This window comes from Aedes albopictus, chromosome 2 (assembly GCF_035046485.1).
Source record: "Aedes albopictus strain Foshan chromosome 2, AalbF5, whole genome shotgun sequence".
Classification (NCBI taxonomy): domain Eukaryota; kingdom Metazoa; phylum Arthropoda; class Insecta; order Diptera; family Culicidae; genus Aedes; species Aedes albopictus.
Genome location: NC_085137.1, coordinates 498861041 through 498883606, shown reverse-complemented (window position 1 = coordinate 498883606; position 22566 = coordinate 498861041). Strand labels below are relative to the sequence as shown.

Sequence of the window (22566 nt, the reverse complement as noted above, 5' to 3'; positions counted from 1 at the left end):
AGTAACTCTTAGGATGACACTTGTTGCGGCGAGCTTTTCAATGTTTGTTGGGCAAATACACGAAAATTATTTTAAATTTGACTTTTCATACACTGTTGATTATTTTGAAAATATGGAACGAGCTCATCGATAAATGTCCTGTCAAGTGTCCATCAGTGATTATGTGTTCGCTGTCACAGATCACACTTGATTTTCATTAATCATTTCTTCAAGAGAAAAATTGTGTTGAAAAGCAAATGATGAAATTATTTCTGAGGAATTCGTGAATGATTTCCAAGAGAAATTTCTTAATGAAATCATAGAAAAACTACCGAAGAAACTAACAGGACAAAATTTGTTTAATATTTAGTAAAATTTGTTTAATATTTAGTAAAAAAAGTCTGTCATCAAAAAACTTCTGAAATAATTTCCGAAGGTGGTTCTGCAGAAATATTTGAAAGAATCATCAGAAAGATCATTGCAAAAACTCTTGGAGGAACTTCTATAAATTAATTAATCCCAGAAAAATTGAAATTAATTTGAACCGATCTGACACGCTGAACGTGATTTACGTCAGCCTGGTTAATCTAACCATTTTAGGTTAACCATCTAAAAATTTGTCAAGAGAATTCCAGAAAGAAAAACCAGCAAGTATTCCTGAACGACCTTCTGGAAATATAAAATTCAGCTGGCAGTCCCGAAAGGCCACTATACGGAGGCCTCGGTCAGCACTCACCTGAACTGGTCAAGATGATACCACCAGATTTCCAGTAGTAAAACTACCAATTAAGCACTTTTTCTATAATAATTTCTAATATTACTTTATTAAATCTAGCAATTTAACTCTATAATTTAGTTTTACAATCAGCAGTAGCTGAAGGCACGCGTCTGGTTCAGTTGAAAATTTTCTTCAATTTCAATTTCTGCTCGCATGCTTTGATCGCGAGTCGCACGTTGGCATGGTAACCGTGGACGACGTCGCCGCGCCAAGATACCCGAGCAAAACCTCTAGTTGCAGCTACTGTTGGCAACTGGAAAATTTTGGACATATTCATGCAGGAATTTCTGCAGTCTTTGCAGAATCCTCTTAGGATTCTTTGCAGAATCCTCTTAGGATTCTTTGCAGAATCCTCTTAGGATTCTTTGCAGAATCCTCTTAGGATTCTTTGCAGAATCCTCTTAGGATTCTTTGCAGAATCCTCTTAGGATTCTTTGCAGAATCCTCTTAGGATTCTTTGCAGAATCCTCTTAGGATTCTTTGCAGAATCCTCTTAGGATTCTTTGCAGAATCCTCTTAGGATTCTTTGCAGAATCCTCTTAGGATTCTTTGCAGAATCCTCTTAGGATTCTTTGCAGAATCCTCTTAGGATTCTTTGCAGAATCCTCTTAGGATTCTTTGCAGAATCCTTTTAGGATTCTTTGCAGAATCCTCTGAGGATTCTTTGCAGAATCCTCTTAGGATTCTTTGCAGAATCCTCTTAGGATTCTTTGCAGAATCCTCTTAGGATTCTTTGCAGAATCCTCTTAGGATTCTTTGCAGAATCCTCTTAGGATTCTTTGCAGAATCCTCTTAGGATTCTTTGCAGAATCCTCTTAGGATTCTTTGCAGAATCCTCTTAGGATTCTTTGCAGAATCCTCTTAGGATTCTTTGCAGAATCCTCTTAGGATTCTTTGCAGAATCCTCTTAGGATTCTTTGCAGAATCCTCTTAGGATTCTTTGCAGAATCCTCTTAGGATTCTTTGCAGAATCCTCTTAGGATTCTTTGCAGAATCCTCTTAGGATTCTTTGCAGAATCCTCTTAGGATTCTTTGCAGAATCCTCTTAGGATTCTTTGCAGAATCCTCTTAGGATTCTTTGCAGAATCCTCTTAGGATTCTTTGCAGAATCCTCTTAGGATTCTTTGCAGAATTCTCTTAGGATTCTTTGCAGAATCCTCTTAGGATTCTTTGCAGAATCCTCTTAGGATTCTTTGCAGAATCCTCTTAGGATTCTTTGCAGAATCCTCTTAGGATTCTTTGCAGAATCCTCTTAGGATTCTTTGCAGAATCCTCTTAGGATTCTTTGCAGAATCCTCTTAGGATTCTTTGCAGAATCCTCTTAGGATTCTTTGCAGAATCCTCTTAGGATTCTTTGCAGAATCCTCTTAGGATTCTTTGCAGAATCCTCTTAGGATTCTTTGCAGAATCCTCTTAGGATTCTTTGCAGAATCCTCTTAGGATTCTTTGCAGAATCCTCTTAGGATTCTTTGCAGAATCCTCTTAGGATTCTTTGCAGAATCCTCTTAGGATTCTTTGCAGAATCCTCTTAGGATTCTTTGCAGAATCCTCTTAGGATTCTTTGCAGAATCCTCTTAGGATTCTTTGCAGAATCCTCTTAGGATTCTTTGCAGAATCCTCTTAGGATTCTTTGCAGAATCCTCTTAGGATTCTTTGCAGAATCCTCTTAGGATTCTTTGCAGAATCCTCTTAGGATTCTTTGCAGAATCCTCTTAGGATTCTTTGCAGAATCCTCAGGATTCTTTGCAGAATCCTCTTAGGATTCTTTGCAGAATCCTCTTAGGATTCTTTGCAGAATCCTCTTAGGATTCTTTGCAGAATCCTCTTAGGATTCTTTGCAGAATCCTCTTAGAATTCTTTGCAGAATCCTCTTAGAATTCTTTGCAGAATCCTCTTAGGATTCTTTGCAGAATCCTCTTAGGATTCTTTGCAGAATCCTCTTAGGATTCTTTGCAGAATCCTCTTAGGATTCTTTGCAGAATCCTCTTAGGATTCTTTGCAGAATCCTCTTAGGATTCTTTGCAGAATCCTCTTAGGATTCTTTGCAGAATCCTCTTAGGATTCTTTGCAGAATCCTCTTAGGCTTCTTTGCAGAATCCTCTTAGGATTCTTTGCAGAATCCTCTTAGGATTCTTTGCAGAATCCTCTTAGGATTCTTTGCAGAATCCTCTTAGGATTCTTTGCAGAATCCTCTTAGGATTCTTTGCAGAATCCTCTTAGGATTCTTTGCAGAATCCTCTTAGGATTCTTTGCAGAATCCTCTTAGGATTCTTTGCAGAATCCTCTTAGGATTCTTTGCAGAATCCTCTTAGGATTCTTTGCAGAATCCTCTTAGGATTCTTTGCAGAATCCTCTTAGGATTCTTTGCAGAATCCTCTTAGGATTCTTTGCAGAATCCTCTCAGAATTCTTTGCAGAATCCTCTCAGAATTCTTTGCAGAATCCTCTCAGAATTCTTTGCAGAATCCTCTCAGAATTCTTTGCAGAATCCTCTCAGGATTCTTTGCAGAATCCTCTCAGGATTCTTTGCAGAAATGTCAATTTCTTGATTTTGCTTTGGCTGACCAAGCCATGTGGGAAATTACACTGTTGAAAATGCTTTGACATCCATGTGCACAACAGAACATGTGCTCGATGAACAAATTGAGATTTGAAATTATGAAAAGAAATCCACGTACTCCGGTGAGACTCGAACTCACGACTCCCAATTCGCTAGACGGGCGCTTCTATTCCTTCAAGCTACGGAGTCACTCGACTATCTCCGTCGCCAGCAGGCCTAGAACTGAACTCGATTCCACAATCGCACATGGTTATCTTCTTTTCACAATCCAAACCCCCTTCGGATGGGATTAGATGAACATCTAACACATTGTCTGTTGTGCACATGTATGTCAAAGCGGGAGAGGAAGTTATTTTTAATTGTCGAGAGCTTCGGGCACTGCCTTCCAATCACTTATTGGTATGGCAATTAGTGTGCAGTCGGACTCTCGACGGGTCGGTCCTCGGCCGACCGAATACGGTAAGGGTGACCGTAGCACCTTACAAATGTCAATTTCTTGATTTTGCTTTGGCTGACCAAGCCATGTGGGAAATTACACTGTTGAAAATGCTTTGACATCCATGTGCACAACAGAACATGTGCTCGATGAACAAATTGAGATTTGAAATTATGAAAAGAAATCCACGTACTCCGGTGAGACTCGAACTCACGACTCCCAATTCGCTAGACGGGCGCTTCTATTCCTTCAAGCTACGGAGTCACTCGACTATCTCCGTCGCCAGCAGGCCTAGAACTGAACTCGATTCCACAATCGCACATGGTTATCTTCTTTTCACAATCCAAACCCCCTTCGGATGGGATTAGATGAACATCTAACACATTGTCTGTTGTGCACATGTATGTCAAAGCGGGAGAGGAAGTTATTTTTAATTGTCGAGAGCTTCGGGCACTGCCTTCCAATCACTTATTGGTATGGCAATTAGTGTGCAGTCGGACTCTCGACGGGTCGGTCCTCGGCCGACCGAATACGGTAAGGGTGACCGTAGCACCTTACAAATGTCAATTTCTTGATTTTGCTTTGGCTGACCAAGCCATGTGGGAAATTACACTGTTGAAAATGCTTTGTAATTTCCCACATGGCTTGGTCAGCCAAAGCAAAATCAAGAAATTGACATTTGTAAGGTGCTACGGTCACCCTTACCGTATTCGGTCGGCCGAGGACCGACCCGTCGAGAGTCCGACTGCACACTAATTGCCATACCAATAAGTGATTGGAAGGCAGTGCCCGAAGCTCTCGACAATTAAAAATAACTTCCTCTCCCGCTTTGACATACATGTGCACAACAGACAATGTGTTAGATGTTCATCTAATCCCATCCGAAGGGGGTTTGGATTGTGAAAAGAAGATAACCATGTGCGATTGTGGAATCGAGTTCAGTTCTAGGCCTGCTGGCGACGGAGATAGTCGAGTGACTCCGTAGCTTGAAGGAATAGAAGCGCCCGTCTAGCGAATTGGGAGTCGTGAGTTCGAGTCTCACCGGAGTACGTGGATTTCTTTTCATAATTTCAAATCTCAATTTGTTCATCGAGCACATGTTCTGTTGTGCACATGGATGTCAAAGCATTTTCAACAGTGTAATTTCCCACATGGCTTGGTCAGCCAAAGCAAAATCAAGAAATTGACATTTGTAAGGTGCTACGGTCACCCTTACCGTATTCGGTCGGCCGAGGACCGACCCGTCGAGAGTCCGACTGCACACTAATTGCCATACCAATAAGTGATTGGAAGGCAGTGCCCGAAGCTCTCGACAATTAAAAATAACTTCCTCTCCCGCTTTGACATACATGTGCACAACAGACAATGTGTTAGATGTTCATCTAATCCCATCCGAAGGGGGTTTGGATTGTGAAAAGAAGATAACCATGTGCGATTGTGGAATCGAGTTCAGTTCTAGGCCTGCTGGCGACGGAGATAGTCGAGTGACTCCGTAGCTTGAAGGAATAGAAGCGCCCGTCTAGCGAATTGGGAGTCGTGAGTTCGAGTCTCACCGGAGTACGTGGATTTCTTTTCATAATTTCAAATCTCAATTTGTTCATCGAGCACATGTTCTGTTGTGCACATGGATGTCAAAGCATTTTCAACAGTGTAATTTCCCACATGGCTTGGTCAGCCAAAGCAAAATCAAGAAATTGACATTTGTAAGGTGCTACGGTCACCCTTACCGTATTCGGTCGGCCGAGGACCGACCCGTCGAGAGTCCGACTGCACACTAATTGCCATACCAATAAGTGATTGGAAGGCAGTGCCCGAAGCTCTCGACAATTAAAAATAACTTCCTCTCCCGCTTTGACATACATGTGCACAACAGACAATGTGTTAGATGTTCATCTAATCCCATCCGAAGGGGGTTTGGATTGTGAAAAGAAGATAACCATGTGCGATTGTGGAATCGAGTTCAGTTCTAGGCCTGCTGGCGACGGAGATAGTCGAGTGACTCCGTAGCTTGAAGGAATAGAAGCGCCCGTCTAGCGAATTGGGAGTCGTGAGTTCGAGTCTCACCGGAGTACGTGGATTTCTTTTCATAATTTCAAATCTCAATTTGTTCATCGAGCACATGTTCTGTTGTGCACATGGATGTCAAAGCATTTTCAACAGTGTTCTTTGCAGAATCCTCTTAGGATTCTTTGCAGAATCCTCTTAGGATTCTTTGCAGAATCCTCTTAGGATTCTTTGCAGAATCCTCTTAGGATTCTTTGCAGAATCCTCTTAGGATTCTTTGCAGAATCCTCTTAGGATTCTTTGCAGAATCCTCTTAGGATTCTTTGCAGAATCCTCTTAGGATTCTTTGCAGAATCCTCTTAGGATTCTTTGCAGAATCCTCTTTGCAGAATCCTCTTAGGATTCTTTGCAGAATCCTCTTAGGATTCTTTGCAGAATCCTCTTAGGATTCTTTGAAGAATCCTCTTAGGATTCTTTGAAGAATCCTCTTAGGATTCTTTGAAGAATCTCCTTAGGATTCTTTGCAGAATCCTCCTAGGATTATTTGCAGAATCCTCATAGGATTCTTTGCAAAATCCTCTTAGGATTCTTTGCAGAATCCTCCTAAGGATTCTTTGCAGAATCCTCTCAGGATTCTTTGCAGAATCCTCTCAGGATTCTTTGCAGAATCCTCTCACGATTCTTTGCAGAATCCTCTCAGGATTCTTGCAGAATCCTCTCAGGATTCTTTGCAGAATCCTCTCAGGATTCTTTGCAGAATCCTCTCAGGATTCTTTGCAGAATCCTCTCAGGATTCTTTGCAGAATCCTCTCAGGATTCTTTGCAGAATCCTCTCAGGATTCTTTGCAGAATCCTCTCAGGATTCTTTGCAGAATCCTCTCAGGATTCTTTGCAGAATCCTCTCAGGATTCTTTGCAGAATCCTCTCACGATTCTTTGCAGAATCCTCTCAGGATTCTTGCAGAATCCTCTCAGGATTCTTTGCAGAATCCTCTCAGGATTCTTTGCAGAATCCTCTCAGGATTCTTTGCAGAATCCTCTCAGGATTCTTTGCAGAATCCTCTCAGGATTCTTTGCAGAATCCTCTCAGGATTCTTTGCAGAATCCTCTCAGGATTCTTTGCAGAATCCTCTCAGGATTCTTTGCAGAATCCTCTCAGGATTCTTTGCAGAATCCGCTCAGGATTCTTTGCAGAATCCGCTCAGGATTCTTTGCAGAATCCTCTCAGGATTCTTTGCAGAATCCTCTCAGGATTCTTTGCAGAATCCTCTCAGGATTCTTTGCAGAATCCTCTCAGGATTCTTTGCAGAATCCTCTCAGGATTCTTTGCAGAATCCTCTCCGGATTCTTTGCAGAATCCTCTCAGGATTCTTTGCAGAGTCATTTAAGAATTCTTTGAAGATTTTTTTTTGCAAAATTGTTAAAGAAATCACTGCATGAACTTCTGCAGCAGTTGATTTCGTGGAGCAAGGGAAGACATGTTGGATTTTCAGTTGCTGAAGTTCACTGAATTTATTACAAACAAAGAATTGCGATTGTATATTTTTTCAATCAGTTATCTCACACGTGCATTGTCCACAGAATCCTTGGAAGAACCCTGAAGGAAATTCTAGTAGGAATCCCATAATCCTCCGGGGGTAGTTTCGAAGGGAATCCCGTGAGAAACATTCCAAGAGGGTATTATATATAAAACCCGGAGGAATCCTTGGAGGAATCCCGAGAGGAATCCCGGTATCAACTCCTAGAGACATTCCGAGAGTAATCCTTTAAGAATACCGGGAGGAACTGTGGATGACATTATGGAATCGGAAGCCTTTCCATAATGTCATCCACAGTTCCTCCCGGTATTCTTGAAGGATTACTCCCGGAATGTCTCTTGGAGTTGATACCGGGCGATCTTTGGAGGAGTCCCGGGATGAAATGCCAGAGAAATTCCAGGAGGCATCACTTCAGGCATGCTTGGAGATCCAGAGGACAGGAAGAATCTTTAGAGAAAACTGGGGAGAAGTTGTGGGTGGTATTCCGGAATAACTTTGGAAGGTTTTCGGGAAAAGTTCTAGACGACAATCTTAACCTGTTTAATGCATCATGTTGGCAACAGCTCGCTGATGTAGTGTACGTTTTGGATCGAAATAATAATAAAGGGATTTACAGGAAGTTTCAAGGATTCTAAGACTTCAAAGATGATTAAAGAGTTTCTTGGGATGTAAAGGGCTTCAAGTAAGAGAGCTTCAGAGCGTATCATGGGAGTTAAGGAGGTTTCATGGATGTTTCTGGGGGATTCAGGCAGGGTATTTTTGGGGGCTTCAGAGTGTTCCAAAGGGCTTCACGGGGTTCCAGGGGAATTCTGAAGGGTTTTACAGTCGTTCCGGAAGGGCCCAGAGGGTTTCAGGGGCTATCATGGAGTCTCAGGTATCATAATACTCCAAAGACACATTATGTTCCATTTAGGACATTTGTGTCATCATGAAGTCTCAGATGGTTTCTATGGATTTTTAGGCGTAAAAAAGGTTAAAGAGAAATTTCAGCGTGTCTCCGAGGCTTCCAGGGATATTTGAAGGAGTCTCAAAAGATTTCAGGGGGGTAGCTTTCCGGGGTGCCTCGGAGGGAAGTTTTCAGGAGCATTTCCGAAATCCTCAAGGGGTTTCAGGTGGGTTTCTTTGGGCGTTTCAGAGGATCTTAGTGGGTTCAATGATGGATCAGAGAGTTTTATGGATACTTTTAGAGGTTGCAGGAATTTACAGGAGGGTTTGCGGAAACATTTTTAAGCGTTTCAAGATGTATCAGGTGGTTTCATGAGGTTTCAAGCTGTTTTTACAGCAATTAAGTTGCAGTTTATTGAATTTTCGGAGGATTGATTGATGTTTTGATAGGGGCATTAGAGGTTCCTAGAGCGCTGCAGGGTCAGATCTCAAACCCACAAAAGCGAACCCTGTTTCTACAAACTCAGTTATCTCATTTGAAGCACTGATACATTGATTCCACCAATTTTCTCCTGTAATTTCACTGATTTCACTGTAAATCAGTAGTTTGCTTGTTTACAGACTAGTTTTGATTATTTTTTCCCCAATACAGTAATATGTTCTAAGTATACACCATTAAAAGCATTTCGAACCAGTTGAATAACCGCAAAGAAACGTCCGTTGATTGTATTCCGGGGTTGACAGCAAGGGCGCGCTACGTATGATTTGAATCATACGACGAGTTATTCTTGTCCTCAGCACAGTCAACAAGCGAATTTTACTTAAATTCAGGTGAAGGTTATAATTATTAGAGTCATGTATAAATTTCTGTCCATGTCAACAATTGCGTTTCTCGGTTGACTGTTATTTCTACATTGTAAGTGATTGTTATCTGTTGAAGTAAGCTTTTGTAGTCTATCGATATATGAAAGATGTAGATTTTTTTCTAGACTGTTCAATCTGTAATCAAATGGAAGCCAAACTCGAGGAAGCAAGCAATCCAATTCACAAAATAGGACTATGCACTACTTGATCGATCAGAGACAAAACAACGAACAAAATAGTTTGATTTTGCTTCTTTGGCCTAACTCTACAAAAAGGAGTTGAAAGAAAAAGTTCCGAAAGGCACACTACAACGAAAGGGGTTTCAGCAGTTTTTGTTATGTAATCAGTTCCAAAGCGGTTGAGTTTCGATTTGGCGAGTATGTACAAACGCTACGCTTGAAATGATCTGACGTTTTCCGTCAGTGTTTGAGTGTGGCGATCGAGTGTTTTGCTTCCGCTGAATGTGAATGAGCGTGACTTTCTCGTTGCCGATGTCGTTCGTGGTAGGCGCGAAAGCTGTTACGAGGTGGGGACACGATGGAGAGCGCTTGCTTGGATGATGGAAAGCATACGTGATGACAGATCGAGGTATTGAGAGGTGGAACGAAAAAGCCAACAGATTCAACTTAATTCATACGAACAAATCAAACTAATAGAGATTGAGAGAGGAGTTCAAAAACGAGCAAGAGAGGCAAAAAGAATACAGAGTAAGAGGAGTAGTGGGAAAAACTTGAAACTAATTAGAATAAATAAAGTTAAACAAAGAAACGTAAGAAGATCCAAAGAGAATGTGGAAGTATTGAAATCTGCAGTAAAAAACTTGAATATAGTAAGAAAAAGGCTCGAAAAGTGGTAAATGTAGGCAGCCTTTTAGTCATGTCTTTTTCATGGTTGAAGACAGAGTTGGGACTCACCGTTGGTCGCAACCGCACACAATGTTTAATGCCGAAAGATCCAAACGGACGCCATTTTTCGGCGATGGGTGAGCTACTCACATGTGAAGCTTCAGCGCCGCTGGTCTCTTGCGTGCGGTAGATCCCGATCGGAATCTCACAAGTCGTCGAGCAAAGCTTCTGATACAGTCGCCCGTAGGTTCGAATCCACATGTCATCTTTCGTGATTTTCATCTGAAACGGTCGGGAATGTCTTGGATACTGCTTGGAAAGTCACAGCCGAGTCTTACCGAGGTCAGGAACCCACTGCCTGGCGCTTGGTCAATACCGAGCAACAGTCTTACGAAGGTTATGACGTAGTCCTTGACGAAGGCCTGATACAACAGGGTGTCCAGCATCGACGCGCTGAAGACGTTGCCGGCGGCGAACGGCAATCGGAACATGTACGAAATGTGCGAACCACGCTCTTTCTCACGCTGTTGGAGATCAGCAAAAGTGTCAACAGAGTTGGTTCGATCGGAACCGGTTAGTTGTGCATCTAGCGATCTAATTACCTTTTCCATTTTGCTCAGGTGTAGGGCGTACTTATCGTGAGCGCGGAATTGCATGAACCTCATGTTGGAACTCTGTGACAGTTCGGTTATGCTACGAATGCTAGGGAAGAATCTAAGAAACACACCACAAGATATCAGTTACGGTAAGGCCCCGGACCCAAATCCCCGCTTCTAGTCATACTTGAACATGGTTTGCACGGCAACGATCGTGTTACAGTCCGCCAGCGTGTCTTCTTCGGCCGAGTTTGACAGTTCTTTGTTCACAACGACCACATTCTCGGCCAACGTGATGCCCGCCCGCAGCAGGTCATCCAAGCAGTCGATCGAACCCAGCATCCAGTAAACCTTGAGGAAAGTTGGAAACAAATGGAAAAAGGTCAAAGCCAACTTGGTCGGGCCCGGTCCTTACCAATGGGAAGTAGGAGATGGCGTCCAAGAAGGCTATGTCCGGTCGCCGTTCCAGCAGCAAAATGATCGGATTGAGGGACGTTTTCGAGCGGAAGTGCGCCCGCAGAGGGATGATGAAGTTATAGATACCGTTGGAAGCGTAATCGGCGGCCAAGATAATGGTTTTGTTCTGCCACTGGTACTCTTTGGCGTTCCGATAGCTACAGTGTTCGCAAACCTGGACGAAACGAGAGATGAATCAGACGGATCAAGCGAATGCCTTGGGGGATACTTACTTGAGCAAGTTGTAAGCAACATAGGGGTTTTTTCTCTTTCAGTAGGAAGCAGAGCGTTGGACTGACTCCGATGAACGGTGAAACGGGAGGGAAACCTTTAACGATTCTGTGGAATACAGAAAGTAGGTGATTAGGAATGAAACGCCCTGCTTTTTCGATGAATTCTGAACCAGTTCTGGTCAGAGTTCATCCAAATGATTAAAGTAACCCACAATAGAGAATGCGGCTGTTTTTCACCCCAACAACTGTAAAAACGCCATCTTGATTGTTGTTCATGAAGCGGATCTGCGAGCAACTATCGAACGTTATCTAAACTGTAGGCGCAATTAACTTGAACAAACATATAGGAACTTGGTTCAACAAGAACGGACACTTTGCTAGATCTAATGTGGATCCGATGCACTAAACGATTCTAATTGTAGCTTGCAACACGTTTAGTACAAAACAAGATGTCTACATCTAATAAAACGGATCGAGCGAGGCGTCATTTGACTTTTAGCTTTTTGCCTTTTACGTACGACCCACCAGGCTATAATTTCACTTTGAAAAGAGATTTTAACTGAGAATACATCTGTCTCTTTGTGTATGAGTTAAGGTTACAAGGTATGCTTTAGAAAATTTCAGTTACGACAATATGATTGACTGTATCGGGAAGTGTAATCGTTATAAAAAGTTACTTAAATCAGAATGGTAAAAATCGATAATCAGAATCAATATACAGCATATTATCTCAGTCAGGTAGAAAAAACTTACAAATGAGAATTTGAATTGTTAAACTAAAGTCAAATAAGTAATAGGTTGTATACTTATTCCTGTTTTTTTTTGGGTTAGCATAGCCATGTTTTTTGAGATTTCAAAGAATACCTTGAAAAAAAAAAAACTACTGATAGGGAGGGGGACTGATGACTAGGTCAGCCGCCTAATAGTTGCAATTTGGCTCTTTTACACGATCAACCCTATCTTCTTATCAGTTGATGATTTTTGAACCACCCTATTAGTGAATACATATGTCAAAAGTGAAAAAAGAAAACATTCATTTATCCGACCTGACTAGACGCATTTGTGACAGAATTAAACTTAAAGAAGGAACTTCTTTCTGGCTCTACGTTTTTACTAAAACTTGCCCTGCCTACCACAGAAAAACAGACGTCACACTACACACCAAACGCTTTGAACTTTCAGCAAAGTTTAGTGAATTTCAGCAAAACGTTACTGATGATCGGGTAGCGGACCTGATGGGATGGTTAGAATACTTGACTATCACGCCGAGGACCTGGGATCGAATCCCACTCCCGACAAACTCACAAAAAAATGTGAGTTCTTCCTTCGGAAGGGAAGTAAAGCGTGGGTCCCGAGATGAACTAGCCTAGGGCTAAAAATCTCGTTAATACAGATAAAAAAAAACTGATGATCAGCGAAGTATTTATAATGAGCAAATCAGCTAATTTTGCTGAATTTCAACAAAATTTTCAATGGCACATTCAGCTCGGAAAAATTCAGCAAAATTTTGCTGAAACCCTCAATCGATTTTTGGTATGTAGAGACTGGTGACTCGCACTCCATCGATTACCTTTTTAATGGTGGATTAAAATATTTGGTAGTTGGTCGATTGGCCACTCGTTGCGCATACGTCGATTTTGCTCTTGTTTGATGTTTGCTCACTACCTCCATCTGGTGGTTGCTCGGTCATGCACAGCATGATTGGTGCATGTTAGGTGGCTACGTTTTCGTGAAGATGTTTTTAACTGTCATTTGTTCCATGAGTAACGAATCAGCCGTCTCCGGATTGGCAATCCCAAGCCTCATTCCCTTGACCAACTAAAAACCCCCAACTTTTAAAGGGAAAATTTCGAAAATTTGTATGAATCGTTCCCCTACAGTAAAACTCGTCCGTTCCCTCTCAACTTTTCCCCATTGATAGTTCCTTTTACATTTTCTTATGAAAGTTTCTCCATAAATCATTATATTTTTTCTTCAATTTATTTGTGAATTTATCTGGTATTTACTTTGAAAATTCTTCTTGCTCATGCTTTGAAAACTCAATTGCAATTCGTATGGAAGTTTATTAAATAATAAGCTGCCCCCCCTTCGGAAACTGCTTTAGAAATCATTTCAAATATGTCTTCGGCAATTCCTTTTATTAGATGAATCAACCATTGGAAATTGCTTTGGAATATCATTCTGCTACCTTCCATATAAAAATTATTTCTGCAATTTCTCCAGCAATTTATTTAAACATTTTATTGATGATTGCTTTGTAAATCCCTCTGAAAATTCTGGCGTTTTTTTTCAAATATTCTGTCGAGACTTCCTCCGAGAATTTCTTGTCAATGGTTGTCATGAATTGCTTAAGAAGTTTCTCCGGAAATTACTCAAAAGGGTTCATTCCAGAAATCTGTTTTTGGAAGTTTCTTGGGACCCTTCTTGAAGAGTTCCCTTGGACATTTCTTCAATAGTTTTTTTCTGGGAATTCTTTATATAATAACCTCCGAGAATTCCTTTAGGATTTTGTCAGAAAATCCTTCCGACGTTTCTCCGGGAACTCTTTCAGAAGTTTTCCAGAATATTCCTCCAAGAGGTTCTTCGGCAATTACTTCTAGCGTTTCTTCAAAGAATTGATCAGAATGTTTCATCAAAACTTTCACCGGGAATCTCTTCGAGAGTTTCTCCAGGAATGCTTTCAAGAGTTTCTCATGAAATTTAATCAAGAATTTCTCCAGTAGTTCTTTGAAAATTCCTTAGTGAGCTTCTGCGAGAGTTCCTTTCGAAGGTCCCCAAACAATTCCGTCCAAAGCTCCGCCATGATTTTTTTTCAGGATTTCTTTCTATGATTTCTTCATAAGCTCCTGCTGAGCTCCACATAGTCACAGCCTTTGCGTATTTTATTGTATTTTCAATTATTGAAAATAACCTTTTACCAGTAATAGGTTAAGCAGCCTCCTCTCTATCTGAAAACGGAATAAGTTTGAATAAATAAATGTAAATACATGAGGACAGAAACTTCTGGGGAAACTCAAATTAAATTCCAGGGTGTGCATTCAAATACGAAACTCTTTAAACTATTTTTTTTTTCATTTTTCATTAGATTTCATTTATCATTCACATCTCTCCAGAAGTTTCTTAAGAGATTCTTTCAGCCTGCAGGGATGGGAACACTCACTTACAAAGAGTTACACTCACTTGCTATTTTATCAGCACAGAAGCGTGCAATCAAGAAACGATGTATGGACGACTTTTGTCTTGTAGTTTTATCTAAAACTTTTCAGAAGGGAGTGGGGGTCGCACACGAATCCCAAAGTCGTGACAGAGCTGTGAAAGTGACTCTCCACGAGGTGAGTGTAATTTACATTCACCTCGTGGAGAGTTGCCTTCGCAGCTCCCTCACGACTTCGGTATGCATGTCGTCCATACATCGTTTCTTGATTGTACGCTTCTGAACTGAGAAAACTGCAAGTGAGTGTAACTCTTTGCAAATGAGTGTTCCCATCCTTGCTCGCAGCAGGATTCTTTAACAACAATTTTCAGGGACTCCTACAGCAGTTTCTTCAGGGATTAGTCTAGGAGTATTTTGGAGATTCGTACAGGAGGTCCTTAAAATATTCCTCCTAAAACTCCTTCAAAGATTTCTCTTAACTTCCTATCAAAGATGTATCAAAAAGTTCCTTCAGAGATTCATCCAGGAGTATTCAGGGTGGTCTCCAGGAGATTCATCATGGATTTCTTTAGAACATCTCACAGGTATTCCGACAGATTTTCCTTCAGGGGTTACAGGTGTTCTTACAAGGATTCCACCGGCAATTCTTTCAGAAATTTCTTCTGAAGTTCCTTCTGTGCTATATCCTGGAATTTCTTCAAAGATCTATCCCGGAATTCCTTCGGGATGCCTCATGGAGAGTTTTCAATTATTTTTTCAGGAGTTCCTTTGTGAATTTCTCTAAGAGTTTCTTAAAGTATTCCTACGGAAGTTTCTCCTGGGATAGATCCAGGAGTTCTTTCGAGGATTGCTGTAGTGTAGTAGCTCTTTCAGGATTAGCTCCAGAACCTCTTTTCGGGTTCTCTGAAGGAGTTCTTTCAAGGATCTCCCCAGTATTTCTAGGAGGTTTCAGGGATGCCTCCAGGTATTTCATCAGGGATTCCTTCAGAAGTTGCCTCAGCTATTACAACCAAGGTTGCGACCATTCATTTGCAAAGATTTACATTCATTTGCTATTATCTCAGTTCAGAAGCATGCTATCGCTAAACAATGTATGGATGAATTTAACCTTGTAATTTTATCTGAAACTTTGCCAAATAACATTGGGGTCGCAAACGTATACCAAAGTCGTGAGCGAGCTGTGAAGGCAACTCTCCACGCGGTGAATGTAAATTACATTCACGCTGTGGAAAGTTGCCTTCGCAGCTCGCTCACGACTTTGGTATGCGTGTACGACCTCAGTGTTATTCGGCAAACTTTCAGATAAAACTACAAGGTTAAATTCATCCATACATTGTATTTCGATAGCATGCTTCTGAACTGAGATAATAGCAAATGAATGTAAATCTTTGCAAATGAATGGTCGCAACCTTGATTACAACAAGAGTATCCCCAGATATTCCTCCAGAAGTTGCTTCAGAGATACTTTTAGGAGAATTTAGGGATGCCTCAAAGAGATGCATTAGGAATTCATCCAGAACTATCTTCAGGAATTGCTGTCCTTCTGGGATTAGTCTACAGGGACTAGACCGGGAGCTCTTTCAGAGATGCCTTCAGGAGTTTCAGGGATTTCTGCAGATGATTCTTCCTAGAACTCCTTCAAGGATTTCTCCAGAAGATCCTTTAAAGATCTCTCCAGGATTTCCTTCAGAGATTCTAACAGAAGGATCCAAATATACCTCTAAAAGAATTCAAAGGATTCTCCCTGAAGTTTCTTGGGAGATTTATGCAGAAGTTATTTTGGGGAATGGTCCAGGAGTTACTTCTAAGAGGAGTTCCTTCAGGGATTCCTTGAGAGGTTTCTTTAGGGTTTCATGGGTTCTTCCAGGAATCGCTTCTGGAATTCTTTCGGAGATTTTTCCAGAAAGATTCAGGAATGTCTCTAAGAGTTTCATCATGGAATTCTTTGGAAGATCTCTCAGGTATTCTGAAAGAAGCTCCTTCAGGGATTACCCCGGGAGATCTTTCAATAATTTCTGCAGGAGTTCCTCAAAGATTCCTCCAGGAATTCTTTCAGAATTTTTTCCTGGAGTTCCTTTTGATATCTATCCAGAAATTTATTCAAATATCTATCTTGATTTTTTTTCAGGATGTCTCACGAAGTTTTCTCTATGATTCTTTCAGGAGTTCGTTTGGGGATATCTCTAGGAGCTCCTTCAAGTATTCATACAGAATATTCTGCAGGGATTAATCCATCAGTTCGTTCAATGATTCATGCAGTATAGTAGCTATTTCAGGGATTACTCCAGAAATTATTTCAGGGTTATCTGCAGGAGTTCTTCAAGGGCTCTCCCCAGTATTTATAGGAAGATTCAGAGATGCCTCCAGGTACTTCATTAGGGATTCCAATAGGAGTTCCCTCAGATATTCCTCCAGAAGTTCCTTCAGAGATTCTTTCAGGAGAATTTAAGGATGCCTCAGAGAAATGCATAAGGAATTCATCCAGAAGGGATTAGCCTAAGAGTTCCTACAGAAGTTCATTCGGAAATTCCTTCAGGGGTTTCAGGTATTCGTTCAGATGTTTCTTCAGAAATTCCACCTGGAATTCCTTCAGGGATTCCTCCAGAGGTTTCTTCAGAGATCTCTTCAGGTTTTTCTTCAGAGATTCTAACAAAAGATCCAAAGATAGCTCCAGAAGAATTCAGGGATTCTCCCTGCAGATTCTTCAGAGATTCCTACATATGTTACTCTGCGAATAAGTCCAGGAGTTCCTTCTAAGATCCTTCAGGGATTCCCTCAGAAGTATATTTAGGGATTCTTTCATGAGTTCTACCATGGATCACTCCTGGAATTCTTTCGGTGATTTTTCCAGAAAGCTTCAGGGATGCCTCTAGAAGTTTCATCATCGATTTAATTGGAAGATGGTCAGGTATTCTGACAGAAGATCCTTCAGGGATTACCCCGGGAATTCATCCAACAATTTCTGCAGGAGTTCTTTCAAGGAATATTTTCAGAAATTTTTCCTGGAGTTGCTTTTGTGATCTATCCTGAAATTTCTTCAAGTATCTACCTTGATTTTTTTTTCGGGATGTCTCATGAAGTTTTTTTCAATGATACTTTTAGGAAGTCGTTTGGAGATTTGTCTAGGAGTTCCTGCAAGTATTCATGCAGATATTCCTCTAAAGATTAATCTATGAATTCCTTCAAGGATTCCTGTAGTATAGTAGCTCTTTCAGGAATTGGTCCAGAAATTCCTACAGGGATCTCTCCAGGAGTTCTTCAAGGGATTCTTACAGTAGGATCCAAAGATACCTCCAGAACAATTCAGCGATTCTCCCTAAAATTTATTCTGGGATTCCTTCAGAAGTTACTCCGGGGATTAGTCCAGGAGTTTATTCTAAGATCCCTTCAAGAGTACCTTCAGGGATTCCTTCAGAAGTTTTTTGATGGATTCTTCCAGGAGTTCTCCCAGTGATCACCCCTGTAGTTCTTTTGGAGATTTTTCCAGAAGAATTCAGGGATGTCTCCTGAAGTGTAGCTTAATCTTTCATGGATTCTTGAAGGAGTTCCTTTAAAATTTCTTTAGGATCATAATCAGGCTTATCAACAAGATTTCCCTCCCTCAGAAAATCCTTCAGGGATTCCGCCTGAAAGTTCTTCTGAAATTACTCCTGGAATTCCTTCAGTGATCACTTCGGAGTTCCTTCAGGGAACCCTCCTGGAATTCCTTCGAAAACACTTTTTGGAAATCCTTCGGGAATTCCTCCTGAAATTCCTTAGAGACTTCTCCTTGAATGCCTTCGGTAACTTTTCCTGGAATTCCTTCAGAGATTCCTCCCGAACATCCTGTGATGATTACTAGATCTTTCGGAGAATCCTCCTTGAATTCCTTTTGGGCTTCAAATTAGATTCTTTTTGGGGTATCTTGCTAAAATTGCTATGACGGTTCCTGCTGGAATGCTTTCTGTGATTTTCCTGGAACTCCCTCGAGGGTTCTTCCTGAAATCGCTTCGATAATTCATCCTGGAAATTCTTCAGGGAAACCTCCTCAAAATCTTTTGGGGATTCCTGTTTGAATATTTTCGGAAATTCTTCCGAAATGGAGGAAACAACAACATGGTTACCCGATGTTTTGCTCAAACAGCGTTAAATTAGGCAAGGAATCATGTAAACTACGCTTTTTGAATCATTTCATTGCAGAAACGGAGAATTGCCATTCTCACCATACAAAAATTCAGCTCATTACTTCAATTTTAGTTCTTCACCGATTGTGTCCTATTGATCTCGATATGTTTTCACAAAATTTTCTCCATTATATCAGAAACTGCATAAGTCATAGGAAAAATCTGGGAGGATTCCTAGGTGAAAATCCTGAAAGAATTCTGGTGGATCTCCTGGAGAAAATCCAGGTTGATTTACTTGAAGAATTTCCGAGTATACTTGGAAGAACTACTGTCAGAGCTTCGGCAAGAATGACGTAAAAAAAATCGGGAAACTCCTTAAGTAATTCCCCGTTTCCACTGGTGCATGCTCCGTTGTCCGTTCAGAAGAAATCTCATACGTTTTTTCTCAAGAAATTTCAGATGGATTTTCGGAAGAACATAATTGTAAACATTCGGACGAATTCCAAAAGGATCTTCTGAAAAAAAAAAACCAAAACAACTCTTAAATTAAATTTCGTAGAAATTTTTGAGAAAAAAAGAGGATGGTTCGGAGAATTTTCAAAGGAAAATCGTGTATATGCACGGCAGAGGGACTTGTTTATACTTATTGCGATGTATCTGATAAAGTCATTTTACATTAATTTATATAAGGTATAACTACATCATAGTAAAAGATATTCTGATGTTTTATTGCAATGAACTTAACTTATTCGCTAAAGTGTGCGAGCGAATTCACAAAGTGTCAAATGAATTCGCATAATTGCATAACCGCGATGATTCTACGACTTCGTATGGTGCTTTTCATATTATGTCAGCTGATCTCGCATTGGTGTATGAATTAAATCGCATAAATGTAAACATGAACTTGTTAAAGTGTGCATAAAAACTCGCATAAGCTAAAAACTGCGGGATCTCCAGTTAGCCTTGTGGATACGGCTATGGATCGCCAATCGGGAGACGGCAGGTTCAATTCGCGAGCCAGTCGGGAGCTTCTCTTGACTTTCCTGGGCATAGTGTATGATTGTGCTTGCCTCACAATATAGATATTCATGTAATGGCAGGCAAAGAAAGCCCTTCAACTAATAACTGTGGATGAGCTTAAAGAATACTAAGTTGAACAGAGATAGGTCAAGCTCCAGTGGGAACGTAGAGCCACAAAGAAGGAGAATAAGAATAAGAAACTAGAACCGTTTATTACAATGGAAAAGTTGCTATTAAACTGCGGATGCAGAGAGGGATAGTAAAAATAGAGCGGGAGATCACACTTTGACGTTTTATACTCCAGAAAGTCTAACGAAGTAGCACAGCGTAAGTAAACCAAATGCATTTCAACGAACACTGAGGTGAGTTAGAATGTCATGATAATTAATTAGCCTTTTACAAGTAGGATCTGGTGCTTAGTGTGGAATGGGCTCGATAATCCAAATGTCATTAGTTCAAGTCTAAGGAAACAAGATTTTTTTGTCGAAATTTTTAAGTCGTATAAGATGCTATATTACGCTGCAATAGTGCATACCGTACATCGCATAAGTTATCACTTCAAGTCGTATGACGTTATTATCGTCACGTATATCGCCTCCACTTTTGTACTTTTGCTGCATCTAGTGCGATGAAATTTTACCGCATAAAAGAACGTATAGCATCACCATAAACTTTTTTATACGTGTAAATTATTTATCTGGGACTAGCTGTCCCGGCAAACTTTGTCTTGCCAATCTTTTGGTGGTTTGACAGCTTCTGAGCTCATTTAAGCACCGCACTCTAGATTGATTTAATTCGGTCGTGTTGATTTCCATCCCAGCTCATGGAAAATCAATACTTTATCAATTTTGTTACTTTTCCAGTTGATTTTCGCTACTTTTTATACATATAAACACAGCCACCATGAATACGAACCGAACCGTGCAAAAGTCATGCCGATTGGTTCATCCGTTCGTGAGTTTTGTTGCCTCAAAGGGACTTCAAACTCATTTTTATATATAGAATAGATAGATAGGATCTTGTGCAAGAGTTCCCGGAGGATTTTCGAAAGAACTAACGGAAGAATATCCTTGAAACTTTCGGAAGAATAACTAAAGGAGTTCCTGGGAGAATTTCCGAATGGAATTTTGAAAGAATATTTAAAAGATCATTTGGAGATTTTCTGGAGGAACAACCAGAGGAATTTCTTTCATGAGTTTCTGAAGATACTTCCAGAGCAATTCCTGGAGGAACTTCCGTGAAAATTTTAGTAGCAACTTCGGGAAGACTTGCCGGAGAAGCTTCCACAAAAATTCAAGGAGGAACTTCTGCAACAACTCCCCGATGAAGGAAGAACTCATGAAAATATTTCTAGAAGTATTCTCGGAAGAACATCTGGCAATTTAGCAGAGCAACTCATGGAGTTCTTGAGCAACTTTTGAACAAATTCCTCGAAGCACTTTTGGACGAAATTCCGGAAGAATTCTTTAAAAAACTTCCGAAAAAAAGCTTCTAGAAAAAAATGTTAAATAGCTTCTGGAAGGGATCACTAAGCTATTTCTACAAAAGTTCACAAAAGATTTTCTAGATGAATCTGCGCAGGAACAACTGAAAAAGTTCCTAAAACAAAATCCGTACGAAGTTTCGCTGGATTTTTTTTTTTTGAAGATTTGAACGTAAAGACACTACACATCGTCTTCAGCCAGAGGCTGGACAAACTGAACATAACTTACACTAGGCAACGGACAACACATACGACACCTGGTGGAAGAAACAAGAGTTTTAAGTTCGATGAAAAGTTTTCTCTGACTGGAGTGGGAATCGATCCCACACTTCGTGACGCCTAAACGGCTAGCGCCGCTAACCACTCGGCTACAAAGCCCACGATTTTATCGATTGGATATGAGTTTGATTTTGGTGGGTTTCGGCTTACAGTTTCATGAATCGCGCTGATTACTTTATTATCATTGCCAGCGTTTCGGTCCGGCTGTCGAACCTTCCTCAGGGCTCAAATTTAATACGCATGAATTTTCAGCAATCGCTGTTTCCCTAAATTTCCTTTCAACTATGCTTTGGAATGATGTGCTCAATTTCAGATTTCTAGACGAACATTTGAAAAGGGTCTATCTGCTTTGCGTATACAAACATGTTTTTGTCTCTGTAGAGCCCATCTGCATTCACCCAGGCACATCAATACCCTTATCAGAAAGAGTGTTCTTCAAGCTATCTGTTAAGGGTGTTGATGTGCGTGGGTGGATGCAGATGGGCTCTACAGAGACAAAAACATGTTTGTTTACAAAAAAAACAGATAGGCCCTTTTCAAATGTTCATCTAGATTTAGTTTACCTGCATCCGAAGAAAGCCTCTTGAACGTAATGAAATAGTATGAAGGTGTGAGTTCGCGCCCAGTTTTTCTGTATACGGTCTGCTGCGGGCAAGTGATTTGCATATTCATGTCTCCACATTGACGTGCAATCTGATGTGCTTGGCACCGTTCTCGACTAAATCACAAATCTTTACAAACTGAATCCGGCGATAATTGAATTAGTAACCAAGCTCGAGCTCAATTCTAGACCATTCCCACATTTGGACGTCACAAAAGTTGTTTTCCTAGAGTGTAACATTGTGTCAAAGGTAAGTAATACTGGAATCGCGTAAAAGTTCACAAGGAAACAACACTTAAACAGATTGCATTGCATGCACAAAACATTTTTCTTTCCCCGTTCTAATTATTTAAGAAAAACGAAACGAGAAAACGCAAACACGAACCAAGCTCAGCCAAGAACGAACATATTGCCACTACTCTAAAAACTAACTAAAAATAGTATCAAACAAGCGTAACGTAAAGCATCCAACTGTGTTCTCACTAGCAAGCTTTCGAGCGAGGGGGTGTCCACAGCCAGCCAGGACAAACAAACAGACAAACCGGACGGGGCGTGGGGGACCACATCAGGACCGGTGGGCCGGACTGGACCGGAACGGAACACACTTACCGGGAACAATCGGTATGCCATGCAGGGGGAGTGTGGGTCGAATCTTTGCTATCGGATGTCGAACTACAACACTTTGATTCGCCGGTCGAGCTCAGAACGAGGGAAACCGTTTGCAGGAGGGACAGATCGGCACTGCCCATGCTAC

General features: G+C 40.8%; 1 protein-coding gene across 4 annotated transcripts in view; it reads right to left on the bottom strand.

The window, feature by feature from the left end:
* Positions 1-22566, bottom strand: part of LOC109408817 (potassium channel subfamily T member 2) — a 564841-nt gene that overhangs the window by 37867 nt on the left and 504408 nt on the right. For 2 of the 4 annotated variants that reach the window (XM_062854367.1, XM_062854368.1), the window contains exons 19-25: positions 22422-22565; positions 11173-11278; positions 10899-11114; positions 10671-10834; positions 10490-10601; positions 10226-10411; positions 9957-10169 (exon numbers count right to left, since the gene is read on the bottom strand). In XM_062854367.1, the coding sequence (XP_062710351.1) occupies positions 9957-10169; positions 10226-10411; positions 10490-10601; positions 10671-10834; positions 10899-11114; positions 11173-11278; positions 22422-22565 (1141 nt within the window). The remainder of the gene's footprint in view (positions 1-9956; positions 10170-10225; positions 10412-10489; positions 10602-10670; positions 10835-10898; positions 11115-11172; positions 11279-22421; position 22566) is intronic. The other 2 variants (XM_062854369.1, XM_062854370.1) reach the window with 2 other exon arrangements.